The sequence below is a fragment of the Neolamprologus multifasciatus genome, chromosome 10 (genome assembly GCF_963576455.1).
Source record: "Neolamprologus multifasciatus chromosome 10, fNeoMul1.2, whole genome shotgun sequence".
NCBI classification, from domain to species: Eukaryota; Metazoa; Chordata; class Actinopteri; order Cichliformes; family Cichlidae; genus Neolamprologus; species Neolamprologus multifasciatus.
In genome coordinates, this window is record NC_140448.1 from 20,428,953 (window position 1) to 20,454,323 (window position 25,371).

Consider the following 25,371-nt stretch of genomic DNA (forward strand, 5'->3'; position numbering starts at 1 on the left):
CGTGGACTCTTTGCGCAAGAGTCTAAGAATAAGCAAAACCAAAAAGCCCCACAATTCTTTAATTAAAAGGCTGTTTATCGACGGCATCCTTGATATTTGGACTCGTGTAATTTCCTTTCCCCTGAGATATAGATGTGTATTATCACACCGACATTTACAGCCTATGTTATTTCTATAAATCCAGTGTTAAGTTCATGCAGGATACCCCCGAGCCCCCCACCATTGCCAACGATGAGGTCATAGGTGACAAGCAGAGTGAAAGGCTTACAGCAGGCTGCAATATAGCAATTATTATGCAGCACAAAGACCGTTTCAATCATTTCAGCACCGAGGACAGCGCAGCATTTTGAGTAGTAGTACTGAGTGTGTATTAAACCGTGGATGGATATGTTTGGATGACTTTATGGATGGATTTGGTCCTGCGTGCTCCAAACTGTATCTAAGGCCTGCTGGTTGACCGGTCGACCCAACGGCCTTGGCTTTGTCCCATCCACTGTGAACGCCAGTCCTCGGGCTGTTTTACGGTCTTCTCATGTGGCTGCCTGGATAAAACTCACGAAGCCGGCCTGGACGGTCCGAAAGAGGAGCCAGGTTGGCAGAGGCTCCCGATGACACAGCCTAGTCTATCCGATCCTGCTGCCTCTCTGGTTCCCCAGACTGTGAATAATTTAGCACCACCGTGGCAGGCATCCATTACCACACTGGCAGGTTCTTATACATTACACAGATTAAAACAGCCAAGGACTTCTCGATCCGGGCAAACTTGCAGACTTGGTTGCAAAAAGCATGTGGCCTTAACTCATATTTGCGAGTGTTGCGTTCAAATAACTCAACACAGACTCATAGAGATACATTTAATGATCTTCTTCTGGCGTAATTCAAACGCAGATAAACGTTCTTTGAACGATAATTTGTTGTATATTCTGGTATTACATTGCATGTATGCCTCTAAAATATTAAACTAAATCTTTTTTAGTTTCGAAAATGTAACTATAATCTTCTGCATCATTGACAGACTATCCACCCTGTATGTGAATACAGGCTTCAAGTTTCCACATAGCTCTGCAAGTCGCCTTTTCAACCTGGATTGGCCTCTGGCTGAAGCGTGATGTCACAAAGCACGCCTCTCAGACTTTGAGAAACTTTTCACTTTCAGCAGAAGAAAACACCCTCCAAGTTTCTTCCTTTTAAATGCATTAAAGAGATTGACCCCTGATTGGCTTTTTTGAGTCTGATCGCTCGTGGGATACATTTTGTTACCCGACATGTTATTTAAACTGAGTTGTGAACACGTGCGATCTCACCAGAAGATATCATTTTGCATCAGCGTGAGAATAAAAATCAGATACAAGAACCTGAATCTCCGCATTAGTCTGTAGAAAGCATGAAACCCCTGCTTGCTGTTACACTGCTGGGGTTATTCATAATTTAGTGGTCATTGTACTATGTCATCTTTGCACTCTTCATATTTTGAAGATCAGCACCGCCCATCCACCTGGCCAGCCTACATCTGGAGCTCAGTTCCACCAGACGATCTAAATACTGTCACAGCCTTCATTACACACCGCGATGAATCATTTCAGGAAAGAAACAATAAATAAATTTGCCGCTACCAATCAGCAGCTTACTTTTGATGATATAATTAAATACACAGGCACAGTCAATTCTCCCAGTGCGTGTTCCTTCACCTCCCAGTAACCAGGTCAGAATGAAATCTGGTAGGAATGTTGAACTGTCAAGCCCTTCAAGTCCTTTCCCCTGGGACGAGCTGGAAGTTCTTGCATTAAGCTAAACAGATTCTGAGTGTTTTCACTTGACTTCCTAAAGTAAGAAATGGCCATGCATTATTCAGTGATATTTTAATATGTCGCAGCTGCTCTGGGGTGTCTTCACTCAGATGCGTTGGGATTTGCTTGGGACGTATCAAAGTGGACGCCCATGACCATAACGGCTTGTCTTATTGGCTAATTATTAAGCCATAAATCAGCTTTGACCCCACTTTTATGTAACTCGATCTCCTTTACAAATTTTCTTTTTAATATTACCCTTCATTATGTAATATTACAAAAATAAAAATGCAAAAGTTGTTTTCATGTGTTCTGGAAATTCATGAAAAAAAAATCCCATCTACTTATTCGCATTATCATTATCACATAGTGACGCTGGGGCGCTGACCCATCTTACTTTAATTAATGGTCTTTAGGATGCTTCTCAAACTTGACTGTTCTTTAAATGAATTACTTTACTCTGAGGTCGCACAGTTAATGATCTGTTAGAATCAAACTACTTTTGCAATTAATAACTTGAAGTAATCGTTTTCCGTATGATTTCAGTTTCTCATTTCATTTTTGGAGGAATTTTTGGCCCGCTCGACTTTACAGTGTTTGTTTATGCATGACTGTACAGTTGAGCTGACATCTGGACTTTGACTGGGCCGTTGCAGAATCTCACGTCTTTTTTTTCCTCAGCTTTATCTGTTGGGCAGATGGCTTCACATTGGGATACAGAGAAGTGACTGCAAAGTGCACAGACAGTTGGTATGCTGTTAATATGTCGTGCTTAATTATGGGCACACACTCCACTTTTGTTTCCCCTGGTCAGAGGACTTTTTTTTCCCAGAAATCTTGTGGTTTGTTCAGATCCAATTTCTTGCAAACCTAAGCCATGCTGCCATCTTCTTTTCAGAGAGAAGAGGCTTTCCCCTGGCAACCCTTCCAAACAAGCCACACTTGTTCAGTCTTATTCTTAATTGTACTGTCATGAACTTTATTATTTAACATGCTGACTGAGGCCTGTAGAGTCTGAGATGTAGCTCGTGTTTTTTGCAGCTTCTCTACGTATTTCAGTCTGACCTTGGGATAAACTTGCTGGGACCTCCACTCCTGAGATTAGCAGCTATCTTGAATATTTTCCACTTGTGAATAATCATGTTGATGGCATGATGGACTTCAAAATGCTTGGAATTGACCTTATAACACTTCCCAGACTGGTGGCACGCACTGTTGCCTTACAGGAAGAAGGTCGGGAGTTCGACCCCACAATCTGCCTGGGGTCTCCCTGTGTTTGTATGGGTTCTCTTCTGGCTTCCTCCCAAAGACATGCAGTGGAGATAGGTTAACTGATGATTCTAAATAGCCCATCGGTGTGAATTATTGTCCATGTTTCTGTGTTAGCCCTGTGTCAGGCTGATGACCTGTCCAGGTTGCAGCCTGCCTCTCACCCTATGATAGCCGGGATAGGCTCGAGCTCCCGCACCCCCAATAAAAAGAGCTAAAATTTTGACCTAATAACACTTGGATAAATGTGAATACACACGTAGAGTAGAATTTCAAAGTAGGTTCTACCATAAGGAAATTCAGTGTTATAAGGGGTTTAAGTGTCATTTGTGATATGCTTTCCTGACACTTGTACGTCATCAGTGCCTTCACCCCGAACTTTAAGTATAAATTGCAAAAAATGCCAGATGTAGCAAATATGATGTAAATTAAAACTCATACATGCAAAACAAAATTGTCAGAAGGTTTGATAAATACACCATTTAAAAAAAGGTTAATGCACTCATGCATCAAAGTACTTAAAGTATAAGGAAAAAAATCTAGTGGCTTTCAGTAATTCCACTGTTTAGTCATAACATTTGATGTGTTTTAAGCACAGGTATAATCTTTAATGCTATGCTTAATTGTAAGTACTAATACTGCAGTGTGAATTATTTAATTACTGAGCATGTGCAAGAAGAATGAGACCACACAAGAGAATAGGTTCATATTTTCTGGAATGCTTTTGCCTGGAAATTTCCCCCCCTTGCCAATGCCGACATGTTTTCATTTTCTTTGACTTTTCTTTTCCCTCCCAGATCCAATTTATATTTATGTATGTTTTCTATTTTTTTCCCCTCTTCTTTTTTTTTATGGCCTTATAAGCACCCAATTCCTCCATCTTTATTGGCAAAAGCAAACATGCTAGTAAATTAGAAATCCATTTTTACAAACAAAATACATGAAGAAAATACATCCACATCCTGCAAATATAAACAGTAACAAATCCAAAACTATTATCCAATAAACACTTTACATTTTTTACACCATTGTGTGATAGTACAAAAAGTGGGAGACCTTCTCTGAATCCTCACTCACACAAAGCAAGAACCTCGCCAGTATAGGTTTATCCCTTCAACCTGCCAGTGACCTCATTAAATTAAAAATAATAATAAAAAAAAAAAAAAAAACATCACATGAGAAAATCATAATGAAGTACAAAGGGAAAAGCAACAGCCTCTCCTCTCTCACACACACATCATTCTGACGCTAATGCTGGAGGTAAAAACATCAGCTTTGGGACAATGAGGTCGCTGGCAGGAGGCGTCTGAGTATCAGTCAACAGTCAGATATGCAATCCACACAAGAGCACTACCAACATTGTAGGTGGGAGGAAGACCTGCACCCTTTTAGATGTGGTGCCAGCGTGCATTAGGGAGCAAAGAAAACCAATTGTAATCACTGACTGAATATATGACCATGCCGGCCAAAATGTGCATATTATTATATATATATATATGTGCACATTTCTACACGCATGTCTTGTGTAAAGTCTGCACAGTAATAAGTTAAAGTCTTTCTTCTCCTATGGTGCTTCATTCAAACTGGATATGATCAGTTTAGCTGAGTTACGAAAAGCATAAATCAAACAAAACATCATTAAGCTGCATGTAAATGTATCTGGTGGAAGGGAAGCAACAGGACTAATTCTTTAACCAAATACATTTGTGAGTTTTAATGGTTTTAGATTCCTCCCACCTTGAGGATTCTAAAATACAGTATATGGGCAAAAAAAAAGGCAAAACAGAAAATAAAAATATTTATCATGAACTCACACACTGCGGTTTTACTCACAGAGTGGCTTCGGAGCACAGTTTGACAATATTCAGATAGAGGCAAAGCTGCACTTAAGCTAAATCATGTTGTTATGGGCATGACTCAGTGTCTTTCAGAGTGTTTTCCACAGCTCGGAGCAGCTCTTATATTTCGTAAACAAACAAACAAACAAAAACCTACTTAAATGACAAGTTTAGTCAAATAACAATATGAACTGGTTGAACTGAAAATACAAAATTCTTGCGACTAAAGCAGAGATGCTAAGCTCTCCTGCTCAACATTTTCTACCTGATACAACCTCATCAGTCGTTAAAACCAAAAAAAAAGGGAAAAAAACAAAACAAAAAAATATTAAACTTAGAAAGAAAAAAAAAAAAAAAGGAACAGTAATTTCTCTTTCAAGCATTTACAAAATTTACAAAAGTAAATCACGTCCTGTAAAAACTCAGCAATCCGCTGACTGTGTAAGGCAAAGAAATTATTTATATATTCTTTTTTTTTCTTTTTAAGCATTACATTCAAACACCTGTCTATGGATCTCACATTTTTGAAATGGGTGATCTGATCTTTGTCCCGTCAGGGCCTCTGAATGACCAAGTGACAGAAGAAAACAAGTGAAAATGTTACGCACTCTTAGCAGATGAACATTACAACATGTGTTTGGGTGTGTATTTACACAGAGTGGCACTGGACAACTGAGTGAGCAACAAAATACAAGTGTGTGGGGGCGATTTTTTCCCGAACATGACTACATGTGAAGTGCATGGAAGTTTGTAAACATTGATTGTGTTTTTTTTTTTTATTGCACTGGTATCCTACTGTACCTGCACTGGCTGTATGGCCACGGTACAGGATCTCTATGGGTCTGTCTGTTTATTAGGAACACCAACATGCATGTGCACTGGCAAATATTCATACCAGCACACATTTAGGGAAAAAGAAAGACACAATCCTGTAACACGTTGGGCTTTACCACATCAAAACTATGAGCAAAGTGAAAACTGTACCATACTTTGCCAATATCGGTACGGCACAGTGCATTTATGCAGTGTGGAAAAAGAATAAATAAATTTCTCTGTGGTAGCGGCAGAGAACGTTCTGTTGGTGATGGAATGGCTGTCCCTGAACGGAGGACAAGATTCTACAAAAACTGGTGAGAAAAAGAGCTTAAATACAGTATGTATAAAAATACCTATTCACAGTCGACACAAATGTTGTGCATTACTGATATTGTCCATCTGGTAAGCACACAGAAACTTACATAAGTTTTTCTAGCTATAAGAACAACTAAACATGTATCTTTCTCAGCAAAAGTGAGATGTTTTAAACAACTGTTTAGTTGAGGGATACAAAAAACTGTTGACCATCTACACTTCTTTTCATGTACAATAAAGTAAAGACGTTTTTTCTATTACTTTGATTAGAGTCTAAAATTACTTTGAAAATACTGGAAAGGGAAAAAAAAAGTGAGTTCCTTTACATCAATTTTAATCTGCGTGGGAGTGGGGGACCACCGATTCTGCCGGAGAGCAGTTAATGATAATGACGAATGTCATTATCGCCTCCAAGATCGACTCTCGTACTCATCGTCTTCATCGTCATCCTCTTCCTCCTCCTCTTCTTCCTCTTCCTCCCCAGGTAAATAAGAGCTAGCTTCCTTCTGTAGAAATAAATACCATGTTAGCATTTATATTTATGCTTTTCCTGGAAACTTTAAGTCAGCTTTCCTCCTGGTAACATGCATGTTTAGAACACAGCAAACAGAAAGTGATTCAAAGTGTAGCAGAGGGAAATTATTTAGTCTGATATTAGCAATTTTTTAATAATATTGTAACAAATAAAAAATGTTAGGTAACAGTTTAAAGAAAAAAAAAACAATCCAAAAATATACTGGAATATCAGATTTTAAAATCACCAAATATTGGTACTGGTCTTAAAAATCCTATAGCGGTCAGACTGCCTGCTTCTGATATTTCTTATGCTTTAGATTTAGACATCCTCCATTCTATTGGTTAGCCATCGGTGAATCCACCATGACGGGTGACCTGCTGATCAGTCTCAGGAAATTAATTCTAATCTCTGCCAGTCAAACTAGTCTGTAGACCTGTCCAGAAATCTGTCTGTTTCAGCTCCTGTGATAAAACGTGATGAGCATGAAGTGGCTATAAGTAGATCTGCAGTCAGATTTGTGGTCAGATTTTCTCTAAGCACCACAAATTTCTACCTGTGCACAGACACATTTTCAGAATGGCAACCGTACCTTCAAAAACAAAAGTTACATATAAGAAATGGCACAACCTCAAAGGGGGAAACAAACCCCTTAAATAAATACAGCATAAGGATTTCACCTGACAGTAATGCAGTTTTACTCATGGGGCCAAGATGCTCTTAGTACTGAGAGGCTAGCACTCCTTTTCCTTTGGGAGCTGCTGTTAAAAATTAACAAGCAGCAGAAAGAAATAACCAAGTAAAATTTTGTGAATGTAACTAAAACTTCAAAAGTTTCCCCAACTCAGATTTTCAAGTTGTGTTGTACACAACGCCCTTTCCTTAATTTGTTTTAGTTACTGGGAAAACATGAAGCTGTGTGTGTATTTGTCATACCGCACTGTCATCATCTTTAGCCTCCTCTTCCTCTGGCTCCGTTGTAACAGAGGGCGTCTTGGGCTTGTACCAGGAAATCTGCAGAACACGACCTTTGAACTTAGCTCCCTGGTTTGCTGCCTAGAACACCAAAGAGAGGTACAGCGCTTTTAGATGCTATACTGGAGTATTTTAATTATTTTAATTTATTAATTTATTCTATTATTATTAGAAGAGGATTAGAGGAAAAGCAGCAAGATTAAGAGAACATGTAGCCCATACACATTTGGAGCCATGTGACTTACATTCTCTGCTTCACTCCGTGTCTTAAAGGTCATGACGACACTGTTGGCGTCTTGGTCACGGAGATCCTCGATTTCACCAAATTTCTAGGTTTAAAAATATCAGTTGGCCAATCAGGATATAGTTATACACATCAAAACATTTATGACTTATCACAGGGAAAATTATTCACTTAACATATCTAAAAGATATAAGAGGGAATAAAGTGGTATTTATTACTACAGTTTTTATTACTTAGCAATAACATCGTGCTGTATTACTGGAGGGAGAGATCCTGCCATATTCTTACCACAAAGTGCGGCATTAGCTCTTCTTTTTCCTCCTGAGTGACCCCTAAAATAGCCAGGGCTCTGGGTCTGTGATCAACCACCATACGGTTCACAGCCCCGCCGCGCGCCATCATTTCCCGGTTTCGACTCCGGCCACGGCCCACGTGCATCGCACCAGGATCTGGGCCCAGCTTTCCTCGGCCGCGACCTCGTCCTGCTGGAGGCCGGATCAAACCCAAACGTGTTGCCTAAAGGAGGACAGAAAGGGCGGCTGACTGGATGCTGTTTGATTTCAGTATACAATTACACACCACTGTGTGTCTAATTTATATATTGAATAACTTAAAAAAAAAAAAAGGTTTATGGAAAAGTACAAAAACAACAACAAAAAGGAGAAGGCCATCACAACCCTTCAGAGCTGAAACATTTCCTACACACCCTTACTCTCTCACTTTCTGCCCTTTACCACTAGTTGTCACTCCTCCATTTTTAAAAACATCTCCTTCCTTCTCAGACACTCCACAAGCTCACAACCACTCTCCCTTTAATTGTCATCCTGCGATTTTCTTACAAGGACCAGTGTCTCAAACTTTAATGAGGCGCAGCTCCATCAGTGTAGGACGTGTGTCTTATTTGGCTTCGTTAGCAGATGTTCCTCTGGGCTTGCTTAAGTGGCTCCAGTTTAATGAGCAGAAGGCGGGCTGAGTTTAGATGGATGGCGGATGCATATCCATTTTTAAACAACTAGCCAATTTAAGACCCTGGGGTTAAAGGAAAAAAATGCAAAGCAGGTTGTTGCTAACAAAAGCTATGTTGTTGTTAGCCTGATCTTAAGCCACAGCCGTCTGCGTGCACAGCAAATTTAGAGGATAAAGAAGAAGAAAACACTTTGTGTGTAACACCAAAAAATACAAATAAATAAATGTATGGGCTGCATGACCTAACCTGAAACCTAATTAATGACTTTTGGCAGAATCACTGGGAAGATGTGTTATTTATGTGTCATTGCTCCTTTAACCAGGAAACCACGCTAACTTACAAGAGACCTGATCCAGAATGAATGCAACAAAGATGAGGTTAAATGCAAGTTATAGAACATGAAATATAATGTACAAATACTCCAAACAAAACTGCAATACTAGTTACCTCAAGAAAAGCCACCAATTCAGTAGATAAGTGTGTGTAAGTCTACCTCCTTACAAGTTGATGGAGTGTAGTAATAAAATGCTGTTTAATCTGATGTGTCAAAGCCCCGAGGGGACTACAAAGCAAGCATCTGGAGGATGGCAACTACTGGAGCCGACTAAGATAACAGTACAGAGGTAAACTGAAAATTTACCATAAACCTCTTTTTTTTAAATTGGGGTAAGCGGGAAAGAGAAACTCCCTTTTAACAGGAAGGAAGCACAGGTCATTTACATCTTGTGTAGGTGTCTTGTGGTATCACCAAGACGTTAGCATCAGATTCATTAGGACTCTTACAAAGCTTCGAGCTGAACGAATAACACTAAACACAGCGGATCTGGAGCTTGTGCAGAAACTGCAGGATCAGGTTCCAGTTATCACAGAGTCAAATAAAACAAACAGAACATAGATGGTTTAAAAAACCCTTTCTGCCTGACACATCTGACAGAACACAAATAAACTAATGAATTCAATATATTGTTTGATTTATTTTATTGGTGGACAGATACCATCTCTTTCCACCCCTTGCAGAACAGGCTGCGACTATAATCTCATCTGCACACTTCCTCTAAGGCATTTCTTGGTATCACATCCTCTAATTCAGTTCTCAACGAAAGTGTTGATGATGCAAGATGCTGTCAATGATTAACTTTGTGTCTGTTTCTATCCATGTGTATTTTCTGTGCGTGTGTGTGAGTGTGTGAGAGAGAGTGTGTATTACCTCCACCTGTAGCTGCCCCAGTTTTCTTTTGAGGTCTGTTGTATCCTCTCCAGAGCTCATCTTCTTGTGAAAGTCCAGCTCAGCATCTAGCAGCTCCTTCTGGGCCTGATCGCATGTCATAGAAAAGAAATTTGTTTACTTAATCCAGAGAAGCAATTAAATACACAAATATCAACTTGTGTTTACAAATAAAGGAGGGGGGGTGGAGTGTGCTGTTGGTCTAACAAGGTCAATCAAGACAAAACTGTGTGAATCGAAATTGTGATAAAAAAACAAAACAAAAAAACTTTATTCCTATGCACCCAATATTCAAACAGATCCTCTACTTCTGTCCTGTTCAGAACCAACATTTACTTTTTGATCTTTTTTCAGTTTTTGCAAACCTAAGATTAGTGTAAGAACCGTTTCTTTCAATATGGATTAAAAAATTTGTATAAGCATTCCTTGGAATTTCCAGGAAAAATAACAAACCCCCCCAAAAAGAACCAATTTTTTCATTGCATTCAGACTAAAAAGGACCCAATCCCAGGTATAGGAACTCAACATCACACAGCTGAAATTTGAAAAGGGCCTAGGACTAGGACACAACTAAATGCAAAGAGGAGAAAACAAATGTGAAAACAGCAAAGATTCGTTGAGGCTGAGCAGTTGGTATATAGGACAGCCTGTGTGCACATATCCTGTATATACGTAAATGTCTATACATTGTGGTCAAGTAGTTTTAGAGCCTTTAGAGAATGTTTTTTGACACGTTTTGGTTTAACATCAGTGGAATCCTATGCACTCTCACCAACCCTTGATGCGGTTAGCACACTCGAGGCAAGCTGTCTAACCCTAAAAAGAAGAAAGGAATGTACTCCCCCTTCCCTTTACCAGTGGCTCAGAGATATTATATAGTTCTTAAACTTAGAAAACACAGAGAAAATATTTTTAAGATATTATAAATTGAGATCTGGAGGTTCTTTCTTTCTACTGCTTAATAAAGACCCCATAAATACCTTAATACACCAGCATCTAAGGTTTAGAGTACACAAAATGTATATTAAAAAATTAAAACTCATAAACATCTACCTACTCAATGTATGCAGTTTTATTCTTCATATAAAAATGTTTTTTATGTGAATAAACGCCTTTTTAAAAAGGACCTGTGAAGTGTGAAAAAAGGCAAATAAACAACTCTACCAATGTGTGATATAATTTTCGGCCTAAATTTCCCACCCCTACTCTCAGTTACGTACAAAGACAAAAAGGAAGCCAAACTTACATCAGTCTTGGTTTTGGGCTGGCTGTGGTTAGTTTTGGCGCTTGAGACCTGGGAGGCAGGGTTCATTTCATTCTGGAGCTGGGTGATCTTTTCCGTTAGTTCTTTCAGCGTTTTCATGATGTTGGCCCTCTCTTCAGGTTTCATGCCTCGGTTTTTCTCCAGCCGACTTATCAGCGCCTGGAAGGGCACGAAAAATGGTATCAGAAAGAACGTTGACAGTACACTGGAGAAAAAGAGGAAGGATTACAGATAAGAATAGTTTCAATGTTAAATGTCTTACTTTCTGACACTCAATCTGTTTCTCTAACATCTCCTGTTTCTTCTTTCTCATGTCTTGCTGGAGTTTTAGTGCCTCCTAAAGGAGGGGAAAAGAAAAAGGAAATCAGAAACATTCACTGAGATGAACCTCAGTGAACAGCCTTCTTAGCTGTGGCTCCTGAGAGAAGGAAATGGCTTAGCTCTGCTATTCTTTTAATGGTCAAAATACGTAACCAAGTTAAGCAACATGCCTGCTTTTTCTTGAGAGCTTCATGTGCTTCCAGTGCTTTTCCCGTTTTCCCAAGGCTCTTTGAGGAAGACTTGGCGGCTGTGGAAGTGTAGTGGCCCTTCAGGGTGTTTGTAGGAGCAGGCACCACCTAAGGAGAAAGGTGGAGGGGCAAAAAAAGGAAATTAATATAGAATTAATTTCTTTACAAATACAATTTTAGCTAACAAACACACATAAATCACTGTGAAAATGTTTTAACACACATGCTATCATAATATTATACTTTTGTATATTATATAATATCCACTTTGCCTAATATTGTCTGCAAGATAAACTTAAAACATACAGCAGCCGTGTCCGTGTTTGGATTCAGGTTGTCCGACTTGGCATTTGTCGTGGCCCCAGCTGTTGCAGACAGATGATGCTTGGGTACAGTCTTGTTCAACACATAAGCAGCTGGATTGTGCTGCTTGATCCCCTGCAGATAAAACGAGTGAGGGTAAATCAATGGATATTTTAAAAAAAACATAAAATTGTCATCAGAGGATTCTCAATGTCTCCGCTGTTAATACCAACTTTATGCATGTTGCTGTGCTGCAGCCCCTGGTTGGGCACTGACCCGGCCACCTGGCTCCCTGAGCTCTGCTCCTGCTGCTGAAGGCCTGTGGCATTAGCACCAAGCTCGCGGTGCCAGTACACGCGGATAAAGCGGTTGTTAAGGACCGCTTCTGTGCTGGATATGGCTCGTCTGGCTTCTTCATTCTTTGTGTACTGGATCAATGCTGCCTCTGGGTCTCCGCCAAACACAACCTGGATTGAGAGTGCACGTGCAAGTCCGTAAATGTTTTGAATTCATTCTCCTGCAGGCCTAATCTCTATGAACTTTGTGGGGAGCACTCATTAAAAAAAAACAAACAACAATAACAAACAAAAATGGATGCATTTTACCTGTATATTGACGATGGTTCCAAACTTGCTGAAGTGCTCGTTGAGTTTGGTGATGTTGTTGAGCTCGCGCGGGATCCTGCGCACCTCCAACTTTGTGTTCACGTAAAAAGTCCTCTTGGGAAAAGCACCCTTATGCTGGTTGTTGAAGCTTGGCCTAAAAAGAACATTTCAGTGCTAACATCACTAGTTTGGTAGTTTTGTTTTCATAAAAAAATAAATAAATAAATGAAGGAAAAAAGCAGATGAGTTAATCAAAATTTAGCGATGATTGATGATCTGGGATTCAAGTTTCGGACATATTATGGTTTTATTTACAGAAGACTACTACCAACCTACAACCTATAGGACAGTTTAAATGTACTCCAAGTAGAGGTGGTGCAAAGAAATCCTCATGACTGGGATGCTTGTATCTACCTGCTTACAACTTGAGACAACACTTGCTGCTGACCTGACTCACCTCACCTTAAAACAAAGCTCCTTAGCAGTAATAAGTAATGGGGTGAGGCACCAACTTGATTACATTTCAGCTGGCTACCGTACTCCAATTTCTTCACAGAAAACAAAACACTGTGCAGAATAAATGACACCCTAAATCCAATATGTACATTTTTTTCTTTAATCTCTTACTTTTCCATCCAGGGTTTTTTAGGTGTTGGCCCTTCAGCTGTACTGGGTCCCATGGTCCTCTTCCTGCTGTCCTGCTCTGTGTTGAAACGGGACACGTTACTTCCAGGAGTGCTGGGTGCAGTAGCTGGCTCTGTCTGGATCACTATGTTGGCAGCTAGAAGATACGCAAGAAGTCAAATCAGTCTGAGAAGGTCAATTTCCCAGGATCAGGTTGAATTAAAACACTGTAAAAGAGTTCGTTACCTCTGGAGCCTTGACCTTCACTGGAGGTGAGGCCAATGAGGTTGGAGCGTTGAGTCTGCACCCGGGGAATAAACTGACGATATGGGTTACGTCCTGCTACAGTCAGGCCTGGAGATTCTGGGTTGTAGCCTTCTGCATCGTAGTTGTCTAATGTGTAAAAGTGAGCAAAAAATGTAAAAATATGAAATAAAAATATGAAAAAGTGAATACAAGCAAACATATTAATAAAAAGAATCTTTGACTTTAAATGTAACCACTGAATATATAGCAATCTGTGACATGAGTTTAACATGTAGTCCAGGATAAAGACACATTTTAAAATTGAAAATGTATGAACAAAACCTACAAAATGTGAAAAATAAAAATTACAGTTATTGTAAGTGTGCAAAACAACCCAGCAAGAAACAAACAAAGATAAAAATTAACAACCAAGATGATGCTTTTCATTCTTATCTACATTTGTGACACACAAGTGCAAAATTATCAGAAAGAGGCCCTTCGCGGCAGTTGTGGTAACAGATCACAAACCCAAAGTTTGCAAATACCAAATAGACCAATTTCTTTTTAGTTCTTTAAAGTCTTTTAAAGAGTCTGTAACTGAAACCCTCATGTGCATAATCATAGCAGGAAGCACTCAACTAAATGGGTCACGACAAAATTTCCCAGAGATGCTTGGTTTTTTTTTGTTTTTAGGTTAATACACAGCGCTACCTTCTGGTCCACAACTGTTACTGCAGGCTCAAGAAACACATGCCAATTGTGCACAAACAGCACGCACGCACGGCATACAACAACTACTTTACAGTGACAGGAAACAGAAACAGAACCAGAACCAAAAAGTGTTTTTGTTTTAAATAACCCTGACCATCTTAGTTATTTTAGATATTTAGTAAACTAACCTTTATTATACTGTAACTATTAAAGCACACAGAAATGAGAAGTAAAAAATAACAACTCAACAACATAAACACACTAAAAGGAACACCCAAATAAAAAGCAACACAGCAAAATCTCTTCCAAATACACAGTCCCAATCTGAAAAGCAAAAGCAGCCCTGCTTACATTCAGACTGGACATATTGGGGACGCAGAGACACAGATGAGGTCGAGGAAGGAGGTGGAGGAGGAGGAGGAAGTGTAGGAGGTAGGCCCACACCAGGCGGTCCGACGGGAGGAGAAGAAGTGATTGCAGATTGGTGGTTGGGGGTATCAATCCCACTGGTTGCTATCAGTGGGGGTCCTGAGGGAGACACAAGCCCAAGCTGATGTCTCAGGTACAAAAGGTCATTATAGTTAACTACAACTAAAAGCTAAAACGAGATGTGAAAGAAAATAAATTTGTCAATTAAATGAAAACTAAAAACTAGATTAAACAAAAAAGAAAGTTAAAACCAACTAAAATTATTTTGTGAACTGGGAAAATTAAAATGAAATAAAATGGAGTCCATATAACAACAAAAACTAAATGTAGCGATAAAATAATAAATGAGAAAAATCAACTCTGGAAACTAAACGAAACTCAACTGAAATCAAAACCAAAAAATCAAAATGAAATAAAAATTACCAAAAAAAAAGTAAGAAAATGACAAAATGCAAAATTGCAATGACTCTATAGTACAGGGGTGGCCAACCCGCGGCTCTCGAGCCGCATGCGGCTCTTTGCCTGGTTTCATGCGGCTCTTACGTTCATATCAAAGTTTGTGTTTGTGTTTTGGGTTTTTTTTTATGTTGTTGTTTTAAAATGTGCGCGTTCGCTTCGCTTGAGTTCAATACGGTATTTTCATCAAATGCGCATGTGTGTGAGATGAAAATACCGCAAAGTTTCACAGTAGGAGCAAGTTCGCCCTTAAAATGGCAGGAAAAAAATGCACAGCAAAAAGAAAATATGAAGATGAACACAGGACGTTTTTAACAGAGTGGGAGAGTTTATATTTTTTTGTTGAACGCAATGGCAAGCCATTCTGCCTTATATGTCAGACGTCATTAGCGCATTTCAAAGCTTCAAATCTTCAGCGCCACTTCAGCTCACTCCATGCTAACATCGACCAGGAATTTCCAAAAGGGACTGAACTTCGCAAGCACGAGTTGGCCACTTTGAAAAGTCAGGCAGAAAAGGAGATACAGTTTTTCCAAAAATTTACGAAGCGGTCAGAGACCATAACGCTCGCATCCTATCAGCTGGCTTGGAACATTGCACGGGCTAAAAGGCCATACAATGAAGGGGAGTTTGTTAAAAAATGCCTCAGTGACGTTGTTGAAATCTTGTCTCCTGAAAACGACAAATTAAAACGCATGGTATCAGACGTCCAACTGTCCCGCCACACTGTTGAACACAGAATATCGGACATTAACACGGCTATTGAATCACAGTTGCACTCTGACCTTCAAGCATGTGAGTATTTTAGTGTCGCATTGGATGAGAGTTGTGATATACAAGACAAGCCTCAGTTGGCAATATTTGCACGGTCTGTGTCAAACGATTGTGTGATCTGTTCTGACTGACACTTATGTGAAAGAATTGCTCCGAGTAGCAACAACGGAATACAAGCCGGATTTGAAGAGGATTGTTCAAGGCAAGGAATGCCAGAAGTCCCACTAAACAACATGCATTGTAAAAGTAAATGCTATTGTAGATTATTATATTTTTGTTTGTGGACTTGGTTGAACTGAGAGTTTGTGTGTGTGAGACAGTGCACACAATGTTCATTGTTGAAAATGACTGGCCTGTGGTTTTAGTACTGTAGGAGTCCATTTCTGTCATTATCGTGTTGGTGTGTGACATTTACAATAAATCTGGCTGAGCAGAGATGTGTGTGTGTGTGTGTGTGTGTGTGAGAGAAAGGATGGGTGATGTCCATGTGTACCTATGCGTATGATGTGGCTCTTTACGGTAACACAGTAAAAAAAAGTGGCTCTTGGTCTCTGACTGGTTGGCCACCCCTGCTATAGTATATTACATGTATAGTATTAAAGAAGTATTTCAGTGAAAATCTGACTGCTTTAATATAAAAGCAGATGCACCAGGAAACTGCGGCGTCTTCTCGATAGATTTGCTTAAACTTTATGACACACTATCCATTTATCAAGTGGAAGATAGAAATCTCAGAACTTTAACAGCCTTAAAAGGTAGCTGAAACAATAAAAGCCTATCAGGTCAAATGTTTCAGTCATCACCCCCCATGTTTGAAATATATTTTAAAAAAAAAAGGCAAAATATATTTTTTTAATGTACTGTTCATGATCAATGGGCAGCTATCTACTGTGTAGCACGTCTGCTCTAAACGCATGTAGATACATAAGATTTTTGAGCTTTGGATTTAAATACAGCTTTTTAAATCATTATGATGATTTGCAAAAACAAAACACAGCCAGTGTGAAACTGATCGGCAATAGTGCAACTCAAAGGCAGGAAGATTGCATAGGTTGATTTCTTCCCTTGAGAAATTCAACAAAAACTTTTTACAACTGAGCACGTTGTCAAGTCGGGCAAGTGTTTTCACACACTCACACACACACACACACACACATATATATAATATTGAAGACAACTGCTTTTCTACACGTGGTGACATCTCATTTCAATATACCATTCATTTGAATCTTTACATATTTAAAACCTCTGGTGTCTTCAAATCAGCCATCAGAGTAAGGAGTACAGTGTCACAATACTGAGGCCACGATGTCTTACATGTGACCTGCTACACTTTCAACAAACATTGCCATATTAGTTAGCTGGATTTTGTTGCGAGTGGGGACAAAATAGTTTCTAAATGAAAACAATTTATGATTTAATCCTACTTCTATTATATTAAAGAGATGTTTGTTAGCTCTCAAAAATTGGGGAAACTCATGCAAAATTATCTTCATAAATCAATGATACTACAGGCCAAAGGAAAGGTATGTATATTGTGACCAGACTGAAAAAGGGAAGTGGAAGAACAATGCCTCTCACACAAAACCAAATGTTTGAGAGAGGAACACTGTTCTTCTCGCTTTACTATTTTGTAGATGCAAATTGTAAAACTTCGTATATGATGAAGCTCAAACTGATGGATTAGAGGAGCATTAATACTCACCTGTCATAGGGAAAACACCTGGTGGTGGTGGCTGGCCATAGGGTGGCATAGAAGGCATCCTGAGGGAGGGAGGTGGTTCAGTGATGGGGGGCATGGGCAGCCCGGCAGGTGGCAGAATAGGTGGGGGTGGGAACGGAATAATATTTGGTAGATTGACATCGTCGACTATGAGGGGATCACTGCCGTGATCATAGAGACAATGGTCACCACGGACACAAAATCCTTTTTCTGTGCAAGGGAGAGAAGCGATTATTCATAAATATTGTACACAACATGGAGTTTATATAAACTGCTGCTTTACAGTCACAAAACACACATGCACACACACACATTAATAAAGCCAAACAAACAAAAAGACCCCACAAACAATAACATAACAAATTCATGGGAATTAAACAAAATGAACAAGCATCTGAGTTTAAAGCAGCTAAGTCACACAGTTCATGTATTTACACCAAAGCCTCATTAAGGAACTGGGTCCCAAGTGGCTGTGTTTGATCACTGTGACAGAAAGCAGTGTACTTCAGGGACAGTGGGTAAGTTTAAACTCTCCTGAGCCTCAGTGTAGAGGGGAGTGAGAGGGAACCAGCTTGCTTTTCTACCTTTCACTGGGGACAAGAGGATGAGTGCTAAGCAGTGGTCATTAGTGAAGAGACCAAACAAGGCACAGAAGCCTCAGGGGAAGAAAGAAGGTAGTGTTTAAACTAGAGACTTGAGCAAACTGTACAACAACCATCATAAACTTAACATTTCCTTTAAATCTCATCAAAAAGCTCCAGTGTTACTCTGATCCCCTTTGAAATGCACAGAAAACATCTCCCTAATGCTACTGGGCTGTAGCAGATAAAAGGCTCTCAGATGGAAAAATAAAAAATTAAATAAAAGACACACAGACACACGAAATGACAGAAAGAAGGAATCAAAGGAATTAATATCAGGATGATTAACTCTGCTCCTACCATCGTAATCCCTGCAGCGCTGTTTGAGTGAAGCAGCCTTGCTGAAAGGTTTGCAAACACCATCTTGCCTCGTTCCATAGTAGCTAGACCAGCTGTCTGTAGTGCTGTCGGGCAAGTGAGCCGGTGTTGCTACCGGTACACCCCCAGCTCCTGAAGACGAGGAAGAAGAGGAAAAGGGATGCAGAGGTGTGTGTAAGGGCAGGAGAGGTGGCGGGTGCTGCTGCTGCTGCTGAGAGCCAGATGTGGTGGAAGAGTTGTATCCGTCAGTGTCCTTCCTTTCTGCCTCAAACTTTGACTTGAAGTCTGTTGAAAACAAGTTAATCACATAAATCATTGTGTACTGTATCATAGCTGACTTGTAAAAGCACTACATTAAATAATAGATTACAAAAAAGAGAGAGACTTGTAATGACAAAGATGAGCAGATTAACCTTGGTGGTAAGAAGACCAATCCCAACCCATGTTGTTGAACCCCCAGTGATAGGACTGCAAAGCTGTCCACATTCTCCCTTCCTTTCTACCAACTCCCAGCAACGCTGTCCAACAATCCGACAGGAATAAAAACGAGAGTCGGCTACATCCGTAATTTCTACAAGTCTTCTCATCTAAAGCGCCTCACACCAGCATGTCTCCAACAGCACGTCACCGTCACTAATGCACCGTTTAGCAGTGCTGACGAGAGATTCGGGAGCTTCTTCGCGCCTCAATCTTTGTTCCCCTGTGCTGTTGTTGTTATTGGTTGTGGGAGGAGGGACTTTCTCACCTCTGCCTCCTCTGTGCTCCCTATCCCTGCTCTTTCCACGACTGCCGCTCCTGCTCCGGCTGCGGCTCCTGCTGTAGCTTCTCCCGCGGGGGCTGCCCCTGCGCCGCTCATGGCGCTCCCGCTCCCGGTGGGAGTCGCTGACGCTTTTCCCGTGCCGATCAAAGTCACGGCGCTTGCGCTCGTCTCGCCTCCTCTCATCGCGGTTCCTGTGTGGATGATGAGAAGTTAGCGGCGTTGCTGATTTTAAATGTATAAATCACACAGGAATACTTCACAGGTTTTCAGACACGAATGTGGGTCTTCTTACAACAAATGAAGACACAAGGATCATTTCTTTCTGTATGTCTTTAACATAACATGAACCCTGAAATAATGATCTTTGTTTGGGAGAAGTACGCTTTTATCTGAAACAAGTTATTAGGGAAAGGCTTAATTACCTTTGTTTTATGTGTGCACAATCCCATTAAGTCCCCAAATGGGCTGTTTGTGTTAAAACTATTGGGAAGTGCTTAGTTTCATTAACAGAAGCTTTTCACAGCAGAAGCTCAAGAAAGTAACCTAACCCTAACCCTAAAAAAATTAATTAATTAATGACAACTTAATTTCTAAAAATATGCAGAAAATGCAAAAATATAACCTGCATATTAAAGACGTAACTCTTTTCAAATTACGTTAATCATCATATATCAGTGAATGAACTCTCCCATCTGCACCCAACACTAGATATGCCACAGCCGTGGGACACATTAGTGGACACGAGGGCCTAATCAAGCCAAAAGCAGGACTCGGAGGGTTGGAAATATAGCTGCTTGGTAAGATCGCTATACAACTACACAACATCAATATGTACTAAACAGTTCAACAAGAGCATCCTACCTGCAAATGTTTTAGCTGCTTATAAAGACAAAGTTAAATGCAAGCCATATACCTGGACTCATTGAAGTCAGAGCGATTTCTCAGAGGACTTCTCCTTCGCCTGTTCTCTTCCTCGGGTGTTTCAGCCTTGAGGGGAAAAAACAAAATAAACAAAACAAAAAACATCAGCTATAATATAACTTTAAAACTTAGGCTACGTCCACAAATACATGGGTTTTTTTGAAAACGCGGCTTTTTCTATGCATTTGGGCCTTTCTTTAAAAACGTGTTTCTTCCAGAAGAATGGCGAGATAATTTTCACAGGTCGAGGACTTCACTTTGGCTCTTTGTGAGCTACTTCTGCGTTTACATGTGGACGGAGATAATTTTTCAAAACTGCACGTGTGGACGAGATATTTTTTAGTTTTTTAAATGAAAATGAGAAATCTCAGTTTACAAAACTACCCATGTACGTGTGGACGTAGCCTTAATAAACAAAAAGGCATTCAAAATAAGTGATTTTATCAAAAGCTTTGATTTCAAATTGAAATGCCCATTCCAACAAAACCACTCAACCAGCTTAAAAAAAATAGTGTGTGTGTGTGTGTGTGTGTGTGTGTGTGTGTGTGTGTGTGTGTGTGTGTGTGTGTGTGTGTACACTCATTTTCAAAAGGCGAGCTATTCAGGGTGTACCTCAACAACTTCAGCCTTGATTGCAGGCAGTTTAATCTCCTCTTTGGGAGTTTCCTTGGCAGCAGGATTTCCCAGGTAGTTCTTGGTCGTCAAACATTCAAAAAGCTTATCAACAAATCCCACCGTCTCTGCACGGACAAAATTAATCACGAGAACACATTAAAAACTGCATGCAGTTTTCAATCTTGTGAAAAAGGGCCAAAAGTCTAAAAGCATAACACACACAGAAAAAAATAACGCATATGAACACTGCATCCATGAAATGTGGGAAAGCTACCTGATTAAAAAAAAATGTAACATTAAAAAATTCTAAAGTGATCCAGGAGACATATGTAATAACCATCAACATGTTTTCCAACTAAATTAAACCCCTAAACTAATTTTAATAGTGTAGAGCTAAAAATAAAGAGAGTCACTATCAAACGATGCAACACTCCCTCTGGTGGCCACATGTGGGGTCCACAAATGGCATCCTCGAGGAAGATAGCATTGCTAATGTTCCAATTCAAATTTAAGACGCTATACATTTCATTGTATTCTGCCTGCCTCACTATATTTATACAGGTGATATTTCATTAACATGGCCTGTTACAGAATGCAGGCTACATAAGTGTGACTGTTAATGGGTAATACATATGAGTTCTGGGGACTGAAAAGCAGTTTGTGTTGCAGAAATGTTGAGCCTGTTTATCTGACATTCTTCCAAAGCAAATCTTTCAAAAATCCCAGGTAATGGCTAACATTATCAGTTTAATTGGAAGCCAAGACAACACATCAATTGGATCAAATGCTTCTGATCAGCTTATTTCCATATAGGTCATTTTCTAGCCTCAATCAAGTTTTTTAACATTGTTAAGACAAAGAGTTACTATATGAAACAAGTTGCATAATTTCAATATTATTTATGATAACCACATGTATTCCATGTTTGAGCTACTTAAACTATATAGTACAGTCTTGGTGGCATATGAGGGGAAAAAAAAAAACTAAATCCCCTCTGCGGGGGTACTGCATTTTTTAAATGCAGGAAAAAAAGCTTCTGATCTTTCTAAACTTAGCAACTAATTTTTAATAATCAGTTTAGTCACTGACCTCGACAATGCCACCAGGTCTGATTCCCAAAGGATTTGTGACCTAACTGCAAAGCCTCTATTGTCTGACATGTGCAAGGGGAGTACGAATAAATCCCTTGTTAGCTTAATGATGGAGCAAAAGTTTTTCCTCCACCTTAACCAGGAAGAGCTACAAAATGTCAAAATTGCCTGCTGACACATTAGCAGAAAAGCTTTATATAAATAAAATGTATACCTTTTTGTAGGAAGACATCAAGCTGATCAGCACAAAGTGCTTTCAGTTCCTTCTCTGGTTTGTCCTTCTTCACAAGAGCAACTACATAGTTGGCTAATGCAGAGGGGTCAGCATCACATCTGCAGATTAAAATGTATATATTAAAACATATCTATCTATCTATCTATACACACACTCATTCATATATCTAATAAGAAAAATCTGTTAAAACTGAGAGAAATGTTTTAGTTGAACCAACTGAAATATAATGCATATCAAATTCATTTACATATCTATGTATGCAAAGCACAAAATTCAAAGGGGGACAGATCATTGCCACAAAACTTAAACAATCCACCAAATGCATAAAGTAAAAGAAAGGTTATTATTCTCATAGGAAAGAAAGGAGTACAGGTTTCCATGGTAGCATTTCTTAACATTGGTAATATAGCTTAAAATTTAATTGTGATTACAACTAAGTTTGATGACCATTCTTTGAAAACTCTGCAAATTATGTGCTACAATGCATGCAATGTAGGGGTTTTTGAGCATGTGAAAGAAATGACACAGGGCAGTGACTATGTCTGAAGTGTCGTTGTGGTTTGGCTTTTTACACAAGCGTTGCAATTCACTGTGTTACAGCTGGTCACCCTGGTCACCCTTTCTGTGGGCATAAAGAAAATGCTCAGATGTTCCTGCAAAGTAAGCTAAATGTCAAGACAAAATGAGGGACATGTCAAGGTGTGTCTGTCTAACTTACTGCTAGCTTTTCAAATTTTAAAAAAAGTGTTATCTACACTGTTTTTAACCTTTGCTTACCCAGGAAAATGTGACTCTTGAGATTAAAACTAGCTTTTACAAGAGTGTCCTGGCCAAGACAGATAGCTGTAAAATCACAATAGTTAGAGTTTAGCCATCAAACCTATTTTATTCTTTCAAACTGAGCCAATGGTTGAGTTTGTTTGACATGTTTGAAACACTACAGTCTCCTAGGGAAAAGATGTATTCATCTTAACTAGTTGGCGTCTTCTGCAGTTACCACCGCTGTAACTGCTGTTCTTAAGAGTAATTTGTATTTATGCAAACTGACAGGATGAATTTGTTATACTTCACTGCAAAATGCAAGTAAAGGTCTGTGGCTGGTTTTCAGTATCAAAGTTATCAGACATATAGCACTGGACCAATGCATTATGAAGCTCAATAAATCAATTAACAGCAGAGTAATCTTTGCAGTTTGAGCACGAATGCCTTTTTTAAAAATTTAATATAAAGCCTGGTAAAACGATTTCAGTGTGTTTAACTGCACTTTTTCAAAATAATTTATGAGTTTAAATGTTCCACTTACACAACATTTGCTTTTTTAAACTTAAAAAATAGAAATCAAGCTAAAAAAATCTCCAAGCCTGTCAGCTATGGAACTACTGGAAGCGAAAAAAAAAACCCCAAAAGCCTTGACAAAAACACAAGTTCAAGTAGGGCTGTGCGATATGACCAAAATCTGATGCATGAAACTATACATTTTTAGACATAAGTTGTAACGGCCGCCGTTTTCTTTGTGAGCATTTATTACAAGGCGTGCTGCGGGGAAAAGCCTGTTCTAACGTTTGAGTCTAAGGTTTATTTTTTTAGCACCTGGCGGCTCTTTTTTTTTACTTCTCATCCGTAAATAATCTGCTCTTTCACGTGATTCAGTTTATTTTGAAAAGTCTCAACAGGATCTTGAGCTTTATTGTGAAAGGTTTATGTGGAACATAAACAACCACAACGCATGAAAACAGGCGCTTGTCTGTCTGTAGTGTGGTTATATAAAATATAAGAGAAAGAGAGAACTTTAAGAAATTAATATAGCCACTACAGTGACCATCAAAACGATGAAAAAAAATATTGCCGTAAACAGTTTATTTTGCGACACCACGAAACAAACGATAGCGTAAAATGAAACGATAGACGTTTTTATATCGTCATCCGATATATATCGTTATATTGAACAGCCCTAAGTTCAAGCAACAAGCTGCTAGTAGTTAATTAACTGCTGACTCACTAAAGCTACAGTCAAATTTGACCCTTAACTACAGGATCATTGACCATGGAAATTCCCAATGATTAATAATTACCAACAATATAAATGTAATAACAATGTGAATGAAACTATGCCTACTTGAACTCCAGCCTTTAGTTAAAGTAGCTTAAATACGCCTCACTTTGGCTCTGCAAGGACTTTTTCTCCCCTATGCAAAAAACTCCTTGTTTTTAGAGGATGAACCTCGGACACACAACGATAATATTGTGGAGTTACTCCATTAGTTGATTAAACAGTGACTGTGTGTTGTCCCAACAGTACAAAAAAGAGAGGGAGGGGGTAACTTAAATCCTTTAATGCACTCCATTACCCATTTGAGCTCGTCAACATATTTAAAAGAATTTTAGGATCTTGTGTTAGCAAAACAGAGAGAAAGCGTAACGCTTACAAAGCATGTGTTACTATGGAAACTCCAAAAGCAAAGTATTTGTGTGCATTTAACTATGAAGTATGTCGAGCTAATATCTACAGTTTTAATCAGTAACTTTTCCCAGAGATAGAACAGCTGTTTTAGGCAAGATGGGCTACACGTTGAAGGCTAGGAGCTTGCTACAGAACTGTGATAAAGTTACACTACCGTGCGCCAACTGCGTTCTTAACTACCATAGTGTCAGAATGCAAGAATTCTCAGTGCATCAAACGCAAGCAAACTCACTACATCATGCACAATCATAACTAATGAAAAGTAAAAGTGCCTCTCTGTGCTTCGAAAGGCCAACAAGCGATGGTTAGCTACTCGTGCAAGAATCTGCCATTGATGCCAGGCTAACCCAGCGGCTAGCAGGCTAAAGCAGCTACGTAGCATGCACGCTAAATGTCATTTCATTTCAATACTCACATCGGCTCCAGGAGCTTTGCCAGCCACGATTTCAAGGCTTCAACATTTTCTATGATCATTGTGAGAAGGACTACAATACTGTCTACAAAAAGAAAGAGCGTTTTGACAACCCTACTTTCATCGTCTATAAATTTATAAGCTTTAAGGCCTTCTGTCTCTCTTCACAGGCAGGTCGTACAAAATATTTTACGGCATGGCAACATGGTCAAATTGTCGTAACGCAAGCACGACGGCGGATGTTTAATATGCATTTAAACAAACAAACAAACAAACAAAAAAGCCGCACATATGACGGCTTGCATTTGTTTATCAAAGTAATT

At 39.4% G+C, this 25,371-nt stretch overlaps 1 protein-coding gene across 2 annotated transcripts; it reads right to left on the reverse strand.

The window, feature by feature from the left end:
- Positions 1 to 3,755: 3,755 nt before the first annotated feature.
- Positions 3,756 to 25,248, reverse strand: rbm27 (RNA binding motif protein 27). 2 transcript variants are annotated; one of them, XM_085174723.1, is made up of 21 exons: positions 25,052 to 25,248; positions 22,155 to 22,273; positions 20,847 to 20,974; positions 20,227 to 20,300; positions 19,299 to 19,504; positions 18,536 to 18,838; positions 17,577 to 17,804; positions 14,564 to 14,740; positions 13,502 to 13,648; positions 13,259 to 13,412; positions 12,632 to 12,785; positions 12,260 to 12,493; positions 12,030 to 12,161; positions 11,706 to 11,831; positions 11,477 to 11,551; positions 11,197 to 11,373; positions 9,933 to 10,037; positions 8,047 to 8,274; positions 7,760 to 7,843; positions 7,476 to 7,595; positions 3,756 to 6,531 (listed from the first exon to the last, which is right to left on the reverse strand). In XM_085174723.1, the coding sequence occupies exons 1-21, from the start codon at positions 25,108 to 25,110 to the stop codon at positions 6,427 to 6,429; spliced, it is 3,135 nt and encodes a 1,044-aa protein (XP_085030849.1). In that variant the 5' UTR covers positions 25,111 to 25,248; the 3' UTR covers positions 3,756 to 6,426. The 2 variants fall into 2 exon arrangements, with proteins under 2 accessions (XP_085030849.1, XP_085030850.1); XM_085174724.1 differs by lacking the exon at positions 14,564 to 14,740.
- Positions 25,249 to 25,371: the final 123 nt, after the last annotated feature.